Source organism: Chamaea fasciata, unplaced genomic scaffold (assembly GCF_029207755.1).
Source record: "Chamaea fasciata isolate MVZ Bird 193981 ecotype frontalis unplaced genomic scaffold, bChaFas1.0.hap1 SCAF_13, whole genome shotgun sequence".
In the NCBI taxonomy this organism is placed as follows: Eukaryota; Metazoa; Chordata; class Aves; order Passeriformes; family Sylviidae; genus Chamaea; species Chamaea fasciata.
The window spans coordinates 121,691-141,110 of record NW_027094098.1 but is presented as its reverse complement, the minus strand read 5'-3'; the positions used below and the strand labels follow the sequence as shown (position 1 = coordinate 141,110).

The 19,420-nt window shown below is 40.1% G+C and overlaps 1 protein-coding gene across 1 annotated transcript in view; it reads left to right on the top strand.

Moving 5' to 3' along the window:
* The window catches only part of LOC136296269 (musculoskeletal embryonic nuclear protein 1), a 40,767-nt gene that overhangs the window by 10,436 nt on the left and 10,911 nt on the right, over positions 1–19,420 (top strand). Inside the window, exons 2-7 of the mRNA XM_066195221.1 lie at positions 6,483–6,531; positions 8,309–8,404; positions 10,505–10,626; positions 16,982–17,094; positions 17,987–18,064; positions 18,822–18,971. Coding sequence (XP_066051318.1) covers positions 6,483–6,531; positions 8,309–8,404; positions 10,505–10,626; positions 16,982–17,094; positions 17,987–18,064; positions 18,822–18,971 — 608 coding nt within the window. The remainder of the gene's footprint in view (positions 1–6,482; positions 6,532–8,308; positions 8,405–10,504; positions 10,627–16,981; positions 17,095–17,986; positions 18,065–18,821; positions 18,972–19,420) is intronic.

Genomic DNA, 19,420 nt, shown 5'->3' with positions numbered 1-19,420 from the left:
CCTTTCCTGAAGCAGCAGAATCATCTGATTTATTCCAGAGCTCAGACAGCAGTATTTTGTGTTCTCCTGATAATGATTTGTCCTCTCCTCCCCTGCACTGTGAAGGGGAGCTTTACTTTGTGATAGCCACTCCCTGCAAATGACTATAAAGTTTTAGCTCTCACTAAACCTTTGAAGGGACAAAATTTACAGGTAGGTTTTTAGCTGGCTGTTGAAGCAGGTAGGAAGGAAGCAAACGCTTTTACACAGGTGACTTTCAGTTACTGTGTTTCACCAGAGTTTATCCAGCAAGCACTTCCTCCCATTTGATAAATAGTGTGAAACCCAGTGCTGACACCTTGTTTTCAGTCATCTCATGTCATCTGTGTTGTGACAAAGGAACCCAGGTCATGAGGTATCTGGGCTTGATGGATGCTTGGCACTGGTGTGTTTAACTTTGCAGTAAAACAGAGCCCCGTGTTCTCTGCACTAACAAAGGTGCCAGTCAGGCCCACAAAGGTTTTGCTGCCTAAACAACAACATTATCATCAGTGCTGCCACTGGAACAGACTGGGATAAGATCTGTGCTTTGCAGGTACCTCGTGGCTGTCCAGGCACTGCATCTTTAGTGTGACATGTCCCCGAATAACCAACTGGCCGGATCATTAAACTTTATTGTGTCCAGCTTTCTGTAAAGTTTCTCCCTGGGTGACCTTCTTTAATGGACCAGTTCTTAATTACACTGCAGATTCCTTGAGTCTAAGGGCACAGTGGAATTAAGAAAGGAGTTGGGTACTTGCCTGGATAATACTATTTTGTCTCTTACAGAAGTTTTAAAAATCCTTTTTGCCAGGCAGTAAAGCTGGGGCCTCATGCACTTCATAGTGTGTCAGTCTAATACTGACTAGAACAAATTTTTCCCTCAAGTGAGTTATTCCGTAACTTTTTTCATCATGAAGAAACCATGGTTCCTGGTGTGTTTCTCCAGTGCAGCAATACCACGGAAAGTCAGTTCTAGTCCAATATAATTTCTGTTTTAGTATCATGGGTGTCTCAAGTGTGGGGAAGTCTGGGTCCTTAAGCAAAAATATGATGTAGAATTCTGGGGCCCTTATGCAGTGAAACAAGCAGCAGCTTTCAGGGTGTCCTGCATTTGGACATGTAGGTAATGGGACATAGGAATAGAAGGGAGAATTTGCACTAGGGCAAAAACTGAATTGCCAAGAGCATAGTGCATTTTGGGGCTGGAGAAATGAGCAGCACACCAAAAACATTGGTTCTTTTGGTGTTTTGTGGGGTTTTTTTGCAATTACATTTATTACCTCTTTTAAAACAGATGCACACAGAATTCCTTTGGTTTTTTAGCTCTGAGTATGGGGAGATGCTGAGCTCCTAAGTGTCACAAAAGCTTCTGGCAGCTCAGTGATACATGGTTTACACACCTAAATATCTTTTGTAAGGCATCATTGTAACCTGTTTTCATTGGGCCTGTTGTTTCTTGCACAGTTAATTCTAGAAAGAAGAATTTTGTTTTGGGGAAACCTTTTTTGTAATCTCATGTAATTACTTATTCTTACTGTGCTGCTACCAAGAAAATAATGGGAAGAGGGCAAAGTGAAATGGCAAGGCAAGCCTCTTAAAGGCTTTGCTTTAACAGCAAAGGGAGGTGAGTTCAAATTAATGATAAAGATCACAACATGAAATTGACTGGTAGTTGTCATTCCATAGTCATATGAGTTTTCAGGACTTACTAGTGTGCATATGCTTGTTCAGAACAGACACAGTTCCCACTGTTGTGGGAAAAGTGTTGATGCTAACAAGCAGAACAGTGTTTTTCAAAGTCTTCCCAAACAGAACTTTAAAAAATAAAAATCTGGCTGGCATATGTCATTGACTTGACAAGTCTTTTACAGGGTTAGAAAAATTGTAGGTTCAAACCTGTGAGGCGTATGGTCTGAGAACCAAATGTTCTGAAAATAGAGAGTGGCCGTCTGAAAATCCGCATCCGATCCCAAGCTCGGCTGCTACTGCTTGATGTAACTTCAGCTGTTCCTGCACACACCAACAGCCTTGGACAGGAACCTTGTAATACTTGTCAGGAGTGCTGGAAATCATGTGAATCCATCCCAAAGTAGACTGCAGATCCCAGCAGTCTTGCACTGTGAGGGCTGTGTTGGAGGATCTGTCTGATTGCAAACATGTTCTTTGGGAAGCTCACACTCCAGCCAATTTCTCAGTGTGAGATTCTGTCCCTCCACATATGTGTGTGTATGTGTGTGTGTGTGATTTTCAGTTAGCCATGCTTTAGTCCTTTGATAATTGCTTCAAACCTTGGAACTTTTTAAGTGTCACATCACAGAAAAATGAGTTCTGGACTTACATAGCTCTTTTTCTTGGAAGGGACTCCAAGTGTCACCTGCTCCCACATCCTGCTCAGAGCAGGGCCAACCCATGTCCCCTTGCTTGGATTGTCCCATTGTCCAGGGTAATTTTCAAGGTCTGTCAGGCTGCAGTCACTGCATGTTTATTTGGACAACTTGTTGCAGGATTTAATTGCTCTCACTGGAAATTTTTTACTTCTTTCACCCTGGAATTTCCCTGGTTGCAACTTGTGGCTGTTTCTGTGGCCTGTGCACTTGTGAGATGGTTCCAATTCTGGCCCAGCTCAAACTACCCACACACGTGAGGAAATGTGAATGTGGTGTGCAAATGTGATCCTCACCAACCTTCCCTCCTTTTCTCTTCGGCCAGCTCAGCTGTCACTTTGCCGAGAAATATATAGGAGGTTTATGAAATGAAAGAAACATTCAGTCACATGCTTTGTCTGTGACCCATCTTGGAGAGAGTTTGGAGAAGCACTGGAACCACAGGTGAAATTCCCAGCTCTCTCCTCAGAAGAGCAGTATTGTCATAGTGCAGCTACAGACGACATTGAACGTGTTGATTTTACTTTTTTTTAAATTTCAAATTAATGAGCTAGAGAAATCTTTGATCTTTACTGGGGTCAGAAAGACTCTTGCTGAGAGCTGCCAGAACGTGCATCTAAGAAATGCAGTAGTGCATGATGCACAGAAACATTTCAAAGGTGTGAGATGAGCCAGGTTTGCACTGCTACAAGAGCAACCACCTGGAAACTTGGAGTTCTTGAATCCGTTTTGAAGTTACTTCACATCAGCAAAATAGTTCCTGTGGGACTTCTTGAGGAGATGAAGGGGAGAGAGAGAGAGGCTGGATTTCAAGTGTTGCTTTGCATATTGACAACTTGAAGAGGTTTTATTTCATTTTTTGGTCTCTGTTCTGGCCCTTATTCTGCCCTGTGAGTCTTCTGAAATTCTGATTGCAAAACTCCCATGTTGAAGTAAGTGTTAGAAACCCTTCCACAGTACTCTGGCATTAATGATTGCTGGAATTTCAATGAAGTGGGCAGACAATTCAATGAACTTGAATTTTGCATTAGCAACACTGTGTCTTACATGCTTATCTATTATCTGTCCATCTAGCAGCTCACATGTTTGTTGGCAGAAGTGCTTTTATTTCCTTTCCTGAAAAATTCTGGCGCTGAATGTATAAACAAGCAACATTTCTTTCTTCATTTATGATTCAGCCTGAAATTCTGCACGTTATTAGTTAATTACTATTAACTCTGGTGGCTGTTGCTGGTGCGGGCGCGGCACTCGGAGCTGGAGCATATGGAGCAGCACCACGTCCTCGCAGCCAGGAGCAGACTGAGATCCATCTGTCAGCTGACACACACACCAGCCCCACTTTGTGCTCAGACTGCCAAGAGAAACTGGGACTGGGGCTGGGAACAGCAATACTGGCTTCTTTTGGGAGAGAGCAAGGGGAAAAAGTAATTTTCCCTCCCCAGCTTGATTGGCGCTTAGAAAGTGCCAATAAAGATTCTGTACAAAGTGCTTGGCCTTTGGTTCCAAAATTAATACATTACTTGAGAGCATGCTGCGGACCCTCAGCTTACCAGTGTGGTTGTCTACGGCCTGTGGGGTTTTTGCTCAGTTTAGTTACTGGGAAGGCTCAAATTCTGCATCAGGGGTTTATTGGGAAGTACCTGGCAGTGTCTGAATCTGTCAGAAACACCTGATGCTCACAGACACTGTTGCAGGGAACTGGACTGGGCAAACAGCACTTTCACATGGACCTACTGGGCCTTCAAGTGTACAGGTACATATTCATCAGGTTGCATCTCCTAAAGATTTTACTCATTTAATTTCAGGGTATACGTTTTTGTGGTGTGATCAACCAGTCAGTGCGTTCCCAAAAGTCAGCTGCAGAGGCTTTCCAAGCTTGCTCTCCTGTTTAATGTTAACTCGAAATGTTGTGTTTCTAGAGCTGGCCAGAGAAACACAGACCTTATCAAGGCTGTTTCTCAGTACAGATGAAATTTGAAATGCTATTTGTGGAATTGCTTTTGAATATCCTCTTCCAAAGTGAATTTTTGTGAATTTTTAAAGGAAATTAATGAATCCAGAGGCATTATAGAACTTCATAGCAATAAGGGACAAAAGCCTAAGCTTGGAATTCACCCCTGCCCAGAGCATGCTCAGTTTAATGCCATTTTGTCTGCGGAAAAGCATCTTGCACTAACTCCACAATAAGTTGAAACTTCTGTTTCTTGCATTTGTTTTGTGATGCTTTGCGGCTTCCTGTTATTACACAAAAGTGCCACTAATTAAAGTAATCCATAGTGTGACTGGGGAGGACTTGTCATAAATAACAAACTGGTTAACTTGGCTGAGTGTTGCTCATTTTTAACAGAAGTTTTATATTTATTTCATGCTGTTCAGAAGGAAAACTGCTGGCAAATATTGCTATTACAACTTCATCTTTGGTGTAAATGTACAATCTTTTCATCTTGTCACTTTTTGGTTTCTCATGGGGGTGAAGCAGTTTCTCTCTGCTGTCAGAAGCAGTGACAGTGGGATGGCAGGTTGGCAGCTTGGTGTTCCCTGAAAGTGCTGCCCCTCCACCTTGGAGGTGATTTATTTCATTGTTTTATGAGGACAGTTGACTTTGGGGAAAATTGCCTTACTTGTGAAAAAGTTATGATTGGTTCAGAAACCAGAATGTGGTTTAAAGGCTTGTAAGCTGGGCAAGCATGATGTACACAGGGCATCCTGTGAAAAACTGAAACTCATCGCTAATACCTGGAGAAGCAGGTTAAAATACCTGTTGATATTTTGCCTGACTATACTGCTATGGTTTGTGCCTCTTGAATCAGAATGTCTGCAATTTGAACGGGTGAAGGAGAATCAAGGGGTTTTGGTTTGTTTTTTTTTTAAATAGATAATTTCTGAAATAAGAGCCTAAATAATTGTTTTTCAAGAGCTTACGTTGAAGGAACTGGTGAGTGGTACTGAAATTTGGGCAGAAGGAAGCAAAACCCACGTGTAAACCCCATTCTTAGTGGAAAGGTTTTCCATTACCTTGTGTTTGTCTGTCTTTGGGAAGTGTAAGGATTTAATATCTTGCAGCTGTAACAAAGAATAAATCTCTGTTGGGATATGAACCCAGATCTGACAGAGGTGAGGCTGCCACAGCCCCTGTCCCAGGTCTGACCTGTGGCAGGGCTGAATGTGTGTTCCCAACAGGAAAAAAGTTTCCTTGCCCAGAAGGGGTTAGAAATGGAATTTCCTAAGAAGACAGGACAAACTGCAGGCCAGACAGAACAAATGTCCAACAACCAGCCAGTATTGGCACATCTGCAACTGCTTTTATGCCCTTGTCCCTCTGTTTTCCCACATTGGTTCTCCAGGAGTCATCTAGAGCCTTCCAGATGGACCTGGGATGGGTTGGAAGTAGCTGGGCATGGTATGAGAGGAGCTTTCTATCAGATGCCCAAACAGTTTGTATAATAACCTGCATGGAAACTGCAATAGACAAACTTGCCTACTTTTTTGCCTTTGTGTATAGTTGCCAATAATTTTAATACTGATTTTTTTTCATTTTCAATGCACCAACAGTAGTCAACCTTTTTGTGAAGGGATTATCAGACTGAAAAAAAATGTCCTTCTTTCCTTTCATAATTCAGTTTGCCAACAAAATAGAGACAGATTGTCAGAGAATGCATTTCTCCTGCTACTGATTCACTTATTTCATTCTGATACGGACTGCTTTCCAGTTTGGGTTTGGGTCTCCAGTGAGGAAAAGAAACAGCTCTTTCCAATACCTGCTTTCCTGTTGGAAATTGAATTTCCTGGATGGGCAGTCGTAAAAGCTCAGGCCAGTGGAGTGGTGGTCAGATGTGGAATATTGTTTCCTGTGAGGGATATTGGTAGTCAGAGAATGGAGCTCTAGGAACTTAGAGGTGGCGGAAGGGAGTTTCTTTAAAAATGGATCCTTGGAGTTTGATATAGTTTAGTGCAGCAGTGAAAGATCCATTTCACTGAAGGATATCACGTTTCTGCAAGATGATTTGCTTTCACTTTGCTGTATTTTTGTTGCTTTGGAAGTTGCTGATTGTCTTCAATTTATTTTTTCCTCCCCAGTAAAACGCTTCAGAGAACCAAAGCATGAAAGACGTCCCTGGAGGATATGGTAAGTGTCTGCATGCTTTATTCTTAACTTCTTTTCTTCTTGCATGTTGTAAAGATGGTGTTTGTGTATGATGACTGAAGTAAAGTGATGACAAGAAACTGGTAAATTTCAGTGAGGAACCAAAAAAGTTACCAAATTACATCAGTCAGGTTACCTTCTGTGTGTTTTTTGGGTAGTCACTCCTTACTGAACACTTCCAGGATTCTGTAGAGAAGTGTGTTTAGGCGTAAAGGTTCAATTTGTGCGTCTTCCTAAAGATGGAAACTTAGAGTAGCCCTAAGATGTCTTTGTACATCTACAAACTTGTGTAAGCTTAGAAGAAGTTCTTAGCTGGGCTCAAACAAAATTCCATGTTTTGTTGGTATCCTGCTATGTATAAAATAGAAAACAGGATGATAAAAGATACAAGTACATCAACCATAAAAAATGCAAGGTATCAAAAGTGTATTTGTGCTTATTACATTTTAAAAGTTATTGAGGCAATACCAACATAAGCTGTACCACTTTGGAGACTGGTGTAAGTGTTAGGCTGCCATTCCACTTGTTCAGAACTTCAGTGGTTTAAATTCCTCTCATACAATGCTGCTTCTCAAAACTAACACTGACCTTCATTTTATAGAAAAAATAAGTACAAAATCTTTGTGTACCAGAGTCTACCTCAGCCTGAAATTCTGATAACTCTTAATTTTTAAGCAAAGATTCTTGTTCTGGGACTCAAGTATTGTTATTTATAGCATGGTGTACTGATGAGATAAGTAACTCACTGGCTTCCTGCCTCATCTCCAACACTCTGCTCTCTGTGTCATGCAGTGAATGAAGAGATTGAAGTTCAAGACAGTTATCAGGGAAGGTAGATGAATTCAGGCATAAAATTTTATTTGGATCTGTTGGGGTGTTTAGATGTTTTTAGACATGGAAACAAAACAGGCAAATTGATTCTTTTTCTGTATAATACAAAGAACACACTCTTGCCTGCAGAGTACTCTTGTTATATGATTCTTACGTTTTACATTGAGTGCAACATCCACTGAAAGTTTTGGTTTTGTGCAAAGGATGATGAAAAAAGAATGGTAAGGGCTGGAGTCATTACTGAATCACTGTCTAAGTGGGGGTTTATATTTTCCCCTTGAGTAACAAACTGTTTTCTCTCTGACTTTATCGTCTGCTTTGGAGATAATACTGTCAAGGTTGGAATTCTTTAGCAGCGTGTTCTGAGCTCTGCTCTGTAGATAAAAGTCAGTGAAACCACTTCATGCTTTCAGGTGAAAAATATGCTGGTTTTTAAATGAAATACTGTAGATAAAGGACTCATTAGTCACTATTAAGTTGTTCGCCCACAAGCACATGATGAGGATTTTATTTTTGTCTGTGCCATAAGCTTGCTAAAAATGCATAAACATAAAAGGTCCAAAATACCTATCAGGACTGGGATACTCATTGTTTCCAGGAGGTTATTAGAGACTTAGCTAGAGATAGTCAGGATTAGCTCTTGGATAATGCATATGATACCAAGAGGATATCCCTAGACTTTACCTTTACAGTGGTAGGTTTCAAGTTAATATGATTTGGATTATTGTTAGGAAAAATAGGGCCAGAATTTAAAATGGAACATGGTTAAATAAAAACTAAATACCATGATACTTTTATCATTCTGGTGTTCTCATTTGGAGAAAAAAAAATTAATAAGAGATGGAGTTTTAATTAACATAAATTTGCAATGTCTGGCTGTGTTGTAAACAGTTTTGTGTGTCCTAAAAACTGTTTTTACTTTACATAGGTTTTTAGATACTTCCAAGCAAGCCATAGGGATGTTGTTCATCCACTTCGCAAATGTCTATTTATCAGACCTTACAGAAGAAGACCCTTGTTCACTGTGAGTTCCTAATTTTGGAATAACTGGTCTTTGTGGGAGTTCTGTAGCTGAGTTTGGTGTATGTGGTTGGTAAGGCAAGATAAAGCTGAGAGGACAGTTTTCCTGGTAAAAATCAGTCACTTTAAAAAACCTGTGGTTTAAACTTAATTAATCAAGGATTAAGATTCTTCTCTTTAAGTTCATGGCTGGCAGGAACCTGGACTGTGTGTTGTAGCTATTTTAAACTAAAGGGCAAAGCCTTGCTACTTGTCCCTCTCCTGTGAATGAATGAGGGCTTGGGATGCACATTGCAGTTCAGGTTTGTTTACTGAAGGTGCTGGGACCAAAGGAAACGAATATCCAGTTGTGTTCACTGTAGTAAAGCAAGGCTGGAATATAAAGTGAGGTTGCTTTCAGGGTTATTTAGCAAAAAAATCATTTGTGTTTGTATTTGCTTCTAAAACCTACATTGGCTGCTGCAGTATTATTTTCATTTTGTTTAAAATGGGAAATCTTGCTCGGTAGCCAGGCAGTTAGTACAGAAATTAATTCTGCAATGTCATGCTTGGAGCAGTGTGACTAAATAGATAAGCATTTCTCTGTAGTGGATTAAACCTGAAGATTTTATGACTAAGACCCCGACAGGCTCTTTACAGGAGCTCCTGAAGCAAATGGTAATTGTTTGGGTTTGTTCTTGATAAGGCCCATGCACAAAGTAGCTTACACATTGCTGGTAATGAAAGCTGTGAAATTACTTTTAAAAGCCCACTAATTTGCCTTTTAGAACCCATCCAGTTCCTTTCGATGGCATCTGCTCATTTGTTGTTCTTGGGTAAACAAAGGAGACACGCCGCTCAAGGAACATGCTTGTGTTGCTGCCCAAGCCAGTTTTATATCCCTTATTTCTCGGTGGTTCCTTCTGTGCTCCTACATGGTATAAATGTGCAAGAACACTGCTTTTCTCTTCCCACCACAAAGCATTTTGTTAGGCAAAATGCATTTATTTTAGCACGTTGACTGTAAAGCTTGAGTTATAATTATGACAGTTTCAACAATACCAAGCATCATTGTAGGATTTTCCTTGCTTATAGATTTAAGAATTTCCTGATAGGTGTAAAAACTGGCAGGTGCAAATTACTTTCATTCCCTTTTCATAACTCAAAGTATATATTCAAGTGAGGTAACAAAAGCATGTCAAAAATTGTCAGTGTTTAAAGCCAAAGCACAATAATGTCTTACAGTATTTTAAAATTAAAAATAACTTTGTGCTGTGTTTTCAGAAGAAAGGGTCTACTGACGTGTGCATTCTCTCTTGCATCTATGTATTTTTATTTTCAGTTTCCATTTTTAATGTAACTGTAACATGACACAAAACAAGTTAGAATGAGGTTGTTCACTCTTCTCAGGATAACAGAAATTACAGTGTGGAGCTGGATAATTTCTCAGACAAGGGTGCAGGTTCTTGATAGCAGAAAAAATATCACATATCATTAACCAAAATCTATCTTAGGAAAAATATTTCCTAAGTTTGAAAGTGGGTCCAGACTTGCCTGGCAGCAGCAGCACAGCAAGTCCTGTGGGTTACGGGCACATCCCGGGGGTGAGCCCGGCACCCTCGGGAATCTCGGTGTTCTGGGGAATCCCGGGCATCCCTGGTGTGCCAGGAGCCCTCCCTGCCTCTGGAATAGGTGCCGGCACCTCTGTTTTCCCTGCTCCTGCTGCTGCCTTCCTGCTGTGGGCTTACAGCAGCCTCTTGTGGCCTCGGCGGGACTCGTGCAGGCTCGGGATTGCCGGCATTCCTGTGCAAACACTCCGTCGGGATTTTAATGTTTGACTGACGCAGCGCTGATTGAAACTCAGATCTGCTGAACAATTATTAGAAAATAAGTATTTTTAGAAAGTTTTGGGATCTTTAAGGGCAGAAAAAAGGTATTGAGACTGCTAAAACTACTTCAATTTTAGGCTCTCTGTGTAATTACAGAACTGGGTAAATGATTGTTCTTGATACTCTGGCTTCTCAACATACTTACGGATCTTCTATCAGTCATGGTGTAAAAATTCCCCGAACCTGTAGAAAATGGACCCTGACCCCTTGTTTTCTTTTCTGCTTTTCCTTTCCAGGTACCTTATCAACTTCTTGCTGGATGCCACCTTAGGAATGCTGCTGATCTACATCGGGATCCGTGCTGTCAGCAGCATTGTGGAATGGCAGCAGTGGGAGTCCCTTCGCTTTGGGGAATACGGTAAATGTTTCTGTTCTGGCACTGAAGGGTTCCTCAGGGTAGAATCCCAGAGTATTTCAGCAAGTGGTTAACTCATCCTAAAATCATTTTACAATTCTTTTAATATTTCACTTGTCATGAGGATTCTTTTAAGTTCTATATCTAAGCATGCACTTTCTGTCTCAGAAAGCTCAACAAATCTCTGAGCATTTACTGAGTGCTTGAATATTTATTTTTTTTAAGGAGTGATTCAACAATTTTTGATACTGACAGATCTCATGGAAAAAATACCAGCTTGATAAATTTACTCTGAAACACTTCTAAAAAACTGAAGGCTGGAAGGTCATTTCCTGCTAAAGCTTTCACTGAACCATGTGCCACTGTCTGAAGATACAGACCAAGAGTTCTACCAGCCCTCTTTAAACAGCCACATCCCTTCAGAGAGAGGAATGGCAAGATGGCCTGTGTTGCTCCTCCAGTAATGATCACTGGAGCTTGTGCATGTAGGGCCTGTATCACTGGTGAAAAATGTGTGAGGGACAGGCTGAAATCACCTCCAGGTGAAAGAGTTTGTCAGTTGCAGAGTTTGTCTTCCATTACACAGAAGTCCACTGATGTGCAGAAGTTGTGGATTTGCAGCTGCGGCTGAGCATCACACATACTCAACATCATTTAATTTTACTCAGTCTGTTATTCTCAGATTGCTTAAAATGGAAGTTTTGTGTACATGCTAGAAATCACATTTGCAGCTCCTTGAGACAGGAATGGGAGGAGATACTGCCTTATAAGTGAACTGTGACTCTTCAGCAGAGAGGAAAACAACAACCCCAATGGTTTGGGGGGGAGAAAGTTTAAGAAAGTTAAAAACATTTGCCTAACAAATTAGGAGCTTTCACAACAGTTTTATAATTATTACTGGTAGGATTTTGGTTCTGTAGCTTTCTTTGGTTTTAATGGTCCTTAGTAGCTGACAGAACTAAAAATAAATAAAGGCCTTGTGAAATTGGAGCATGTTAAAAGCTTGAGAAGTTTGCAATCAAATGACATTAATTGCTATTTGTTTTAATGTCAGAGGTTTAGAGATGATGACAAGCAACTTAGGAGAAATAACTGCCTATACCATTAGGGCATGTTAGATTTATAGAGATTTAATGTGTATCTTTTAGGATACAGTTTATGGCCACTTAAGCTGTTTAAATCAGCACTGCCACAACACTGTTTATCTGCTTTTATCCCACATGCCACAGTCCAGCGTTTCCACTCTTTTCCTTGGACTGGTGCATATCTGACTCTTCAGGGAGCTGACCAAGAGAGCTAAACGAACAAGAGAGCTAGTGAATCTAAAATTCACTGGATGTAAAAAAAGTAAAGAGTTCCCCCAGATTAGTCCCCAGACTTGTGTCTCTCAGGGATTAGGTAAGCACCAATGCCCAGGGAAGGCAAAGGGCAAGGAAAGAGGTGGAAGCTCTTGCCCAGAGCCCCATTTTCTGATTGTTGGTTTGGCTTGAAGCCATTTAAAGATGTTTGAGCAGCTTTCAACCCATGTAAAACTTGAGTTTCCATTTAGAGAAAAAGATGTTGTATCAATTACAGTTATAGGCAGCTATTTGTAATCATGTCTGTTATTAGGTTTTATTTCTTCCTAATAACATTTTGAAATTTTTTGTGTCTAATCTGTTGTCCTTTCCCATTTTAATGTTCTTTCAACAGTAAACAGTTTGTGTGGATGGGGTGATGTGGGGAGTATATTCACTCCCCTGAAATTTCTCTGTTTCTTACTGACTTTCAAAATGAAGCCGGGTTTATTTTAGTGATGAGGCATTTCTGACTGCAGTAGTTAAGCACTTAAAATCAAAATGAACTTGTGTTCTGCTGTGGAGGTGGTCTGTGGCTGCTCCAGTATTGTCACTTTGAATTAGGAGATGTGGAACACCTGAACCTGTTTATTGAGTATTCTCCTGTGTGTGTGTATAAGTGATGTATGAAATTACATAAACCCTCTTTTGTTAGTTGTTCTCTCTAGTATCAGATCATTTTATTAAGTCACTGACTTTCTTTCCTGCATCTTTATTAATGTGCTGTCTTGTCCTTCATGTGTTAGATTTTTAATCAAGCTATTGTAGGGACTATTTTAAAGCATATTGCAAATCTGCATTTCCATTAATCATGTGGGAGAGGCTTCTGGTATAAAGAGAATTAGAAAGCAGATGGAAAGTTATTAGTTTTCGCTGTGCAGTAAGGTTAGGCCCTCTGTAAGAAATCCCATCTAAAAGGACAAGTTGCATTGGATCATTTGCTGTCATCTTCTGTTAAATGTCCCTGTTGTTCTGAAGTGCCCTCTTATTGCCAGTTCATTTAAAATTTTTCAGTTTGACCCAAACTCTTATTTTTCCTGAGATTTTTTAAAATAAATTAAGTAGGGTAGAAGAGGGGTTCTGTGGGGTTGCTGGTGTGTTTAGAACTTGGGATTTTGAAGTTAAATATGGATATTTAGTATAGAATCACAGACCAGTTTGGTTTGGAAGAGTGCTCAAAGCTCATCTCATTCCAGCCCCTGCCGTGGGCAGGGGCACCTTCCACTCTCCCAGGCTGCTCCAAGCCCCCATTGAACCTGGCCTTGGACACTTCCAGGGATGGGACAGCCACAGCTTCTCTGGGCACCCTGTGCCAGGGCCTGCCCACCCTCACAGCCAAGAATTCCTTCCTAACATCCCATCTGACCCTGCCCTCTGGCACTGGGCAGCCATTCTCCCTTGTCCTCTTACTCCACATCCTTTTCCACAATCCCTCTCCAGCTCTCTTGGAGCCCCTTCAGGTACTGCAATGCTGCAATAAGGTCACCCTGGAGCCTTCTCTCCACACATCTCCCCTCTTCTCCGTCCCATGGCTCACTGAAAAGTATCAGAGTCTTGGGGCATTTTATCTGGAGTAGTGAAGTCCAGTCCTCAGCTTGGAGATCAGTGTGATTTCAGTTTGTTTGTAAGTGTGGGAAAACAAACAGGAGCCCTCCTTCCACCCCGAGACAAGTCTCTTCTTGTGACTGAGTGATGTTTGTGTTTCTAGAGCCTAAATAATCATTTGTCTCAAGTTAGTTCTCACTGTGAGCTCATTTCCCTTCTTAGCTCTATTACTTGATCCCTGGTGATTCATTACTTGAAGCTGTCACAAAAATAGCAGTGTCCTGCTGGTTTTAAAAGCCTCTTCTTTATATGGAGGATAGTTTTTAAGCATAAATGCCTCAAGGAAGGAATGGATACCAAAATATCAGCGTTTATAAATGGTGGCTGTTTGTACAGCAGAACAGCACTGCAGTCTGATTTATGAACAAAGGGCCATCACGCTCCCTCAAGGGCTTTTTTACATCAGAATTTTTAATTTTATTGGATTTGTCTTCATATCTTTGGTTTTGTATTTTCAGATTCATTACATCAGCAGTTGGATTTTAATGGAAGTGCAGAATCGGTTAATATATTTGAGTGTGTAAAGAGGAGAAAAGCAGTCATGATCTGTACTGAAAAGAATGTTCCCTGTGTTCTCCTTGCCTTCGTCTTGAGCTACTTTAGCTGCTGCAAGTAGAAAATAGGTGATAAATTCCCTCCTGGTGATTGTAAACTCCAGTGGCAACTGAATCGTGCTGTGGCCTCTTTGCTTGGCTTTGCCTCTCCATGGCAGAGCTCAGAAATTGTATTTGATGCATCTTTTTCCTCCATCTCTTCATTTGCCACATGCAGAGCAACTTACTTATAGCCATGTGGGGTAATAGCACTGACTTCAGGACTATTTAAAATTTAGTTTGCAGTAGTTCTGTGAGTTGGCATTTTCTTAAGAAAAAAATTTCAGGATCTGAAGAACAGAAGGAAGTTACAGGGTAGAGGAATAACAGGTGTTTGGTTCGAGAACTGTCTCTAAACATACTTCTACAAAGCAGCTTGTGGCAGATACAAGTATAGACTAATTTGGCATTGCCCAGCATTTTCCAAAAATGCTGTTACAGTTGTCACTGTAGAGGATTCAGAACTTTTCAGTTTCTTTCTTTACTGGCTTTTCTTGCAGTAGCAAGATTTCCACTCATTTACTGGATTATTCTATGCGTGATAGGAACAAAATCAGAATTCAAGAGATGACTGTAAGAGACTTCAGAAATTAAATTAGAGCTTTATGGCTTCAACATTAACTTTAAGGTTCTAATTTGGGTTTGTGTACAGAATCTCTGAATTTGCAAGTATCTGAAATATTCTTTGGAGCACCTTCTGGGTGTGGTGATGTTAGTAACTTGAATTTCATGGCTCATAAAACCATAGAAAAAATTGGTTAGGAAGGATCTCCAGAGGTCATATAATCCAACCTATTGCTCAAAGCAGGATTAACTTCAAAGCTGAAGTGGGTTGTTCAGGGCATAGTCCAGTCAGTTTTTAATTTATCCATGGTTTAGGATTTAAGAACCCCTTTATCCGATCTAACTACTCCAGTAGATTTAACCATTCTGACTGTGAAAGCTTTTTTTCCCTTCATATCAGAATTGTATCTTCACCACCCAGTCAGTATCTTCCCACCTTTCTTCAAGGATATTATTGGGACACTGTCAAAAGACTTGCTAAATTCCAAGTAGGCAGCATCCCTGTTGTCCCCACTTGTAATTATAGCTGAGACATTATTTTGTAGATGCAGTAGGCCACACAGAAATCCTCAAGTGGAATTTAATATACACAACTTCTAATTTCAGTCATGTACCAAAAAAAACCCCAAAAAACCAAAAAAACCCCCAAAGAAAACAGCACCACTTCCCACAAAAACATTGTGGAACAAAACATTCATTGGCGAGAGTGCACAAAACTTTTAATACAGAGTTTCAGAGTTTTTGGATGTACAAAATCTCCTGAGAATTGCAAAAATGCAAAATTATTTTCACTTTTTTTGCTTTTAGGAATTAAAGATTGGAAAAGATATTAGAATAAACTGTTTGTTTCAATAGCAAGGTTGTAGCTAAAGCTAGATTATTTTTAATATTTGCTAATTAGTGAGAAAAACTAGGGAATGCTAATAAAAATATGGACTATAGAAATTAATTGCTAAAATTTAATTCTCAAACCTAATTTAGGCCTTGTATCTTCAGAAGGATCAGTTGCTCAGCTTTGACTAACTGATGTTTTCCCTTTCAAATTTCCAATTCTTTGGGTTTTTACAAGAGAAGCTGTAACTGCAGTATGCAATTGTAAAACTCAAACATTTTAATTGCTTTCCTCTCAGACCGTTGAATGTTGATCCCTAACTTATCCTGTAAAACTTGGTTAGGAAGTATTTGTTGTTTTGGATTCCAGTCTGATTTATCAGTTTCTCTGTGTAGCATTTCAGCAGCAAACACGAAGTCTCAGACTATTACCAAGTATTAATACTGAAAGCCTTTCAGGAGTGTTCCAGAAAAGGAAGCAGCAACTGTCCATTTTGCATTACAAACACATAAAGGCATCTGATTTTCCATTGCCCATTATTCATCCTCAGGCTAAGAGTTTGGAGCTGCCTTTGCAGAGGTTGCAGAGGCTGCTGCAAAGACTAAAGATCTGTCACCCCCCTCCAGAGCTTGCTTTGGTTTTCCAGTGAAATGCAGCTTCAAATTCACCTGCCAAGCTTGTTAGGCTTACCCATCCTATTTTTTCCCCTTTTTTGTCTTCTTTTTCTTTCTCTGTCTTCTTTCAAAGAGTCTTAATAGCGCGCATAAGTTTTCCTATTCAAGTATTTGTGGTCTTCTTTCTGTCCTGGCAGATAACTTCATGCACTCAGATTCTCACTCTGCCCTCGAGCAGAATTACAAACTCTTTCACATTGGAACTGAAATATGATCTTAATTTTTTATTCTGTTAAATTTTTCGTAGCAGCTCTTGCACCTGTTGCTTCAATTGGTTACTTGTGGTAACTAACTTTGTAGAGAGGAAAAGTATGTTTAAGGCAGCCTAGGGACAATGGTGGAAATCTAAACTCTACTTCGACTGAAGGGAAATGTATTTTCCCCAGGCATGTTTCCCTCAAATTTTCCCCTTTAAGACACTTAATCTGTCATGATAGAGGATCAAAATTAACAATATGAGGAGAAACACTAGGAAAGCTTATCTGTCTTGCTTTCATCAGATTATATGAAACAGTGTGAGCATGTCACAGGCACTGCTAAATGGGCCAAAGTCCTGTTAAATTCAATTTCTGATACTTTTTGAAAGCTGGGGTGAGGCAGAGGGAGGGGAAGGAGCAACACTGGAGGAATTGGAGAAGGCACTTCTGGGGGATTTAGCTGCCCTGCTGCCTCTTCTAATACTGCTTTTTTAAGATGTTTAGTACAAAGTAAATCAAACCTATGCGTATATTGAACCTTTCATCTTTCCTGCAGGTGACCCGCTGCAGTGCAGTGCTTGGATGGGCCAATGTGCTCTGTACATAATGATTATGACATTTGAGAAAACCATCATCATCATAGTGCTACTTATACCTCAGTGGAAAGAGGTTTGTGTTTTTACAGCATTTCACAGACAAGTGAATTTTAGGTGGAAGCTGTAAAGATTTCCAGCAATGTTTATTGGTTTGGCTCAAGCATCATGATTGTCTACACTCGTTGCCAATTAACTCTGTGGTAGTGGTACATTCTTTTACTTGAATTGGGATACTGCTAATGAGACCTTTATCCATTGCCAGGAATATCATACTGTATTTTGAGGGGTTTTTGTAAACTGAAATATCCAGAATTTAATTCTATCTCCTTGTCTAAAGTACCCTTAAAACTACTAAGTGTTTTTTTCTTTTCTTAACCCTAATTCTTGCCTACAGCTATTCTTGTAGTATTTTAAAGAATTTTCTTTGCCTGACCTTGTTGATAGGTTTTAACTGTAGACTTTTAGAAATTTCTGGTGGATTAGTGAATCCACTGATGCTGATTGGATTAATCTTTTTTTTGATGGAGTCTGTGCAACCAGATATTCAAAGTGGTGCTGTTACTGCCCATTAAAGCCAGTTAGCTCTATTGTATGCTCTGGACTACTTTGGTAACTCTCTTCTTCTTACTGTGTATTTTGTAAAACTCTGCTCTGTTTAAATTTCCTAAAGATGGAATCTACAGTGTATTTCTTGGGAGCTGCTCTAAAACATTCAAGATGATTTTAAGGCAGCTCCTCAGACTTCTGTAAACAAAAATGACAGAGCTAAGTTTCTTGTCAGCTCCACTGACTTATCTGTGGTAATTTACAAGCTGTCCTAAACACTTTGCTTTTCTCAAAGCTGCCCTTTTTTGGTTCACCTGCGTTATTTCTGTCACATTAGCTTGTATATGAACATTGCCCTGCCTAAGCCAGTTGTGTGCACGGACTGCCATGAGCTGAACTCGATCCTTTTCTTTTCGCAGGTGGCTTTATTGAATCCCATAGAGAACCCCCAGCTGGAGCTGGCAATCGTCATGCTGATAGTTCCCTTCTTTGTTAATGTTAGTACAACTCACTTCATGAGATGTTTGCTTGGATATCCTTCTGCCACGTGTGCATTAATTAACATTAGTCTTTAACACACAGTGTACCTTGGTGCTTAATTTAATTTTAGGACTGCTAAAGAACGGGTAAATTGTGTCTGGATGTGTAGATTTTACAAAGCTGAAATCCACATGGAGCTAAAGAACCAGGTTCAGGAGGGGGGCAGAAATGCCTCATAGACCCCTTTGGCCTGATGACTTCAGTAGATTGATTGACACAGAGATTATAAAATTACAGTGAAATTTGCTTCAGAAAGCAGTTGGTGTAAGGACAGACGTCCTGTGAAGTATCCTGTGTCTGACCATAGCTAATAGCAGCTGGCCTGTGGTGGAGCAGAGGAAAAGGGCAAGTGTGCAGTCATCCTTCCCAAAGTACACTCCTGCAGCAATCTGGGATTTAGGGATTAGAGCCAAGGCAGTGGGTGTCCTTGCACGTAATAGCTGCTGGTAAAGCCTTGATATATGAAGAGTTACTATATATATGATCATGGTGAATAGTCACTACTTTTCATATTTTCTTCTCTTCCACAAAGGGTTAACGTAGCTGGGTTCTAGAGCATTCCTGAAAGGTGTAATAAGCTATGTGACACTGTGCCTAGACAAGATTTAACTTTTGGCCAGTTCAGAATTACTGTCAAGTTCATTTGGTCAGTATTTGGACCTTTCTTCTACTCTGAAGAAAGCTGAATTGTCGCTTTCCCCTTCTTTTTAACAGGCATTAATGTTCTGGGTAGTAGATAATTTCCTTATGAAGAAAGGGAAGACAAAAGCTAAAATTGAAGAAAAGGAAGCAGGACAAGATTCAAGAAATGGAAGTAAAGTCCGATACAGGAGAGCAGCATCACATGAGGAGTCAGAATCAGAAGTATGTAGAGTTAATTATTGCAATTAATGCAATTTTAATCCAGTTCATCCCTCCTGATATTGATTTCATTATAGCATTGTCAACTGAGGTTTGATTTTCTGAGCCTGTACCTCTAGCAGTAGCTCCTAGCATTGGCAGTTGAGAACCAGTTAAGGAAAAAGTCATTGTTGTACCACTCTGGCAGTTAATTTCCTTCCGGATGGCCAGGAAGACACAGTAAATATGTAAATATGTAAATATGTAAATACCACAGGTGAGCTGTGCTGCAAGTGCTTCTAAAAAAACCTCACAGGGAGTACAAAACTAATAGACAATTCTAATTCAAAGAGAGGTTAATAGCTTAAAGGGAGAGGGAGCTGGTGGAGGCAACTGACCTGATCTTTGAGAATCATTTACATAGTTGCCTTAGCATAACGTTATTCTAAATTACATTAAGTGTGCAATTTTTA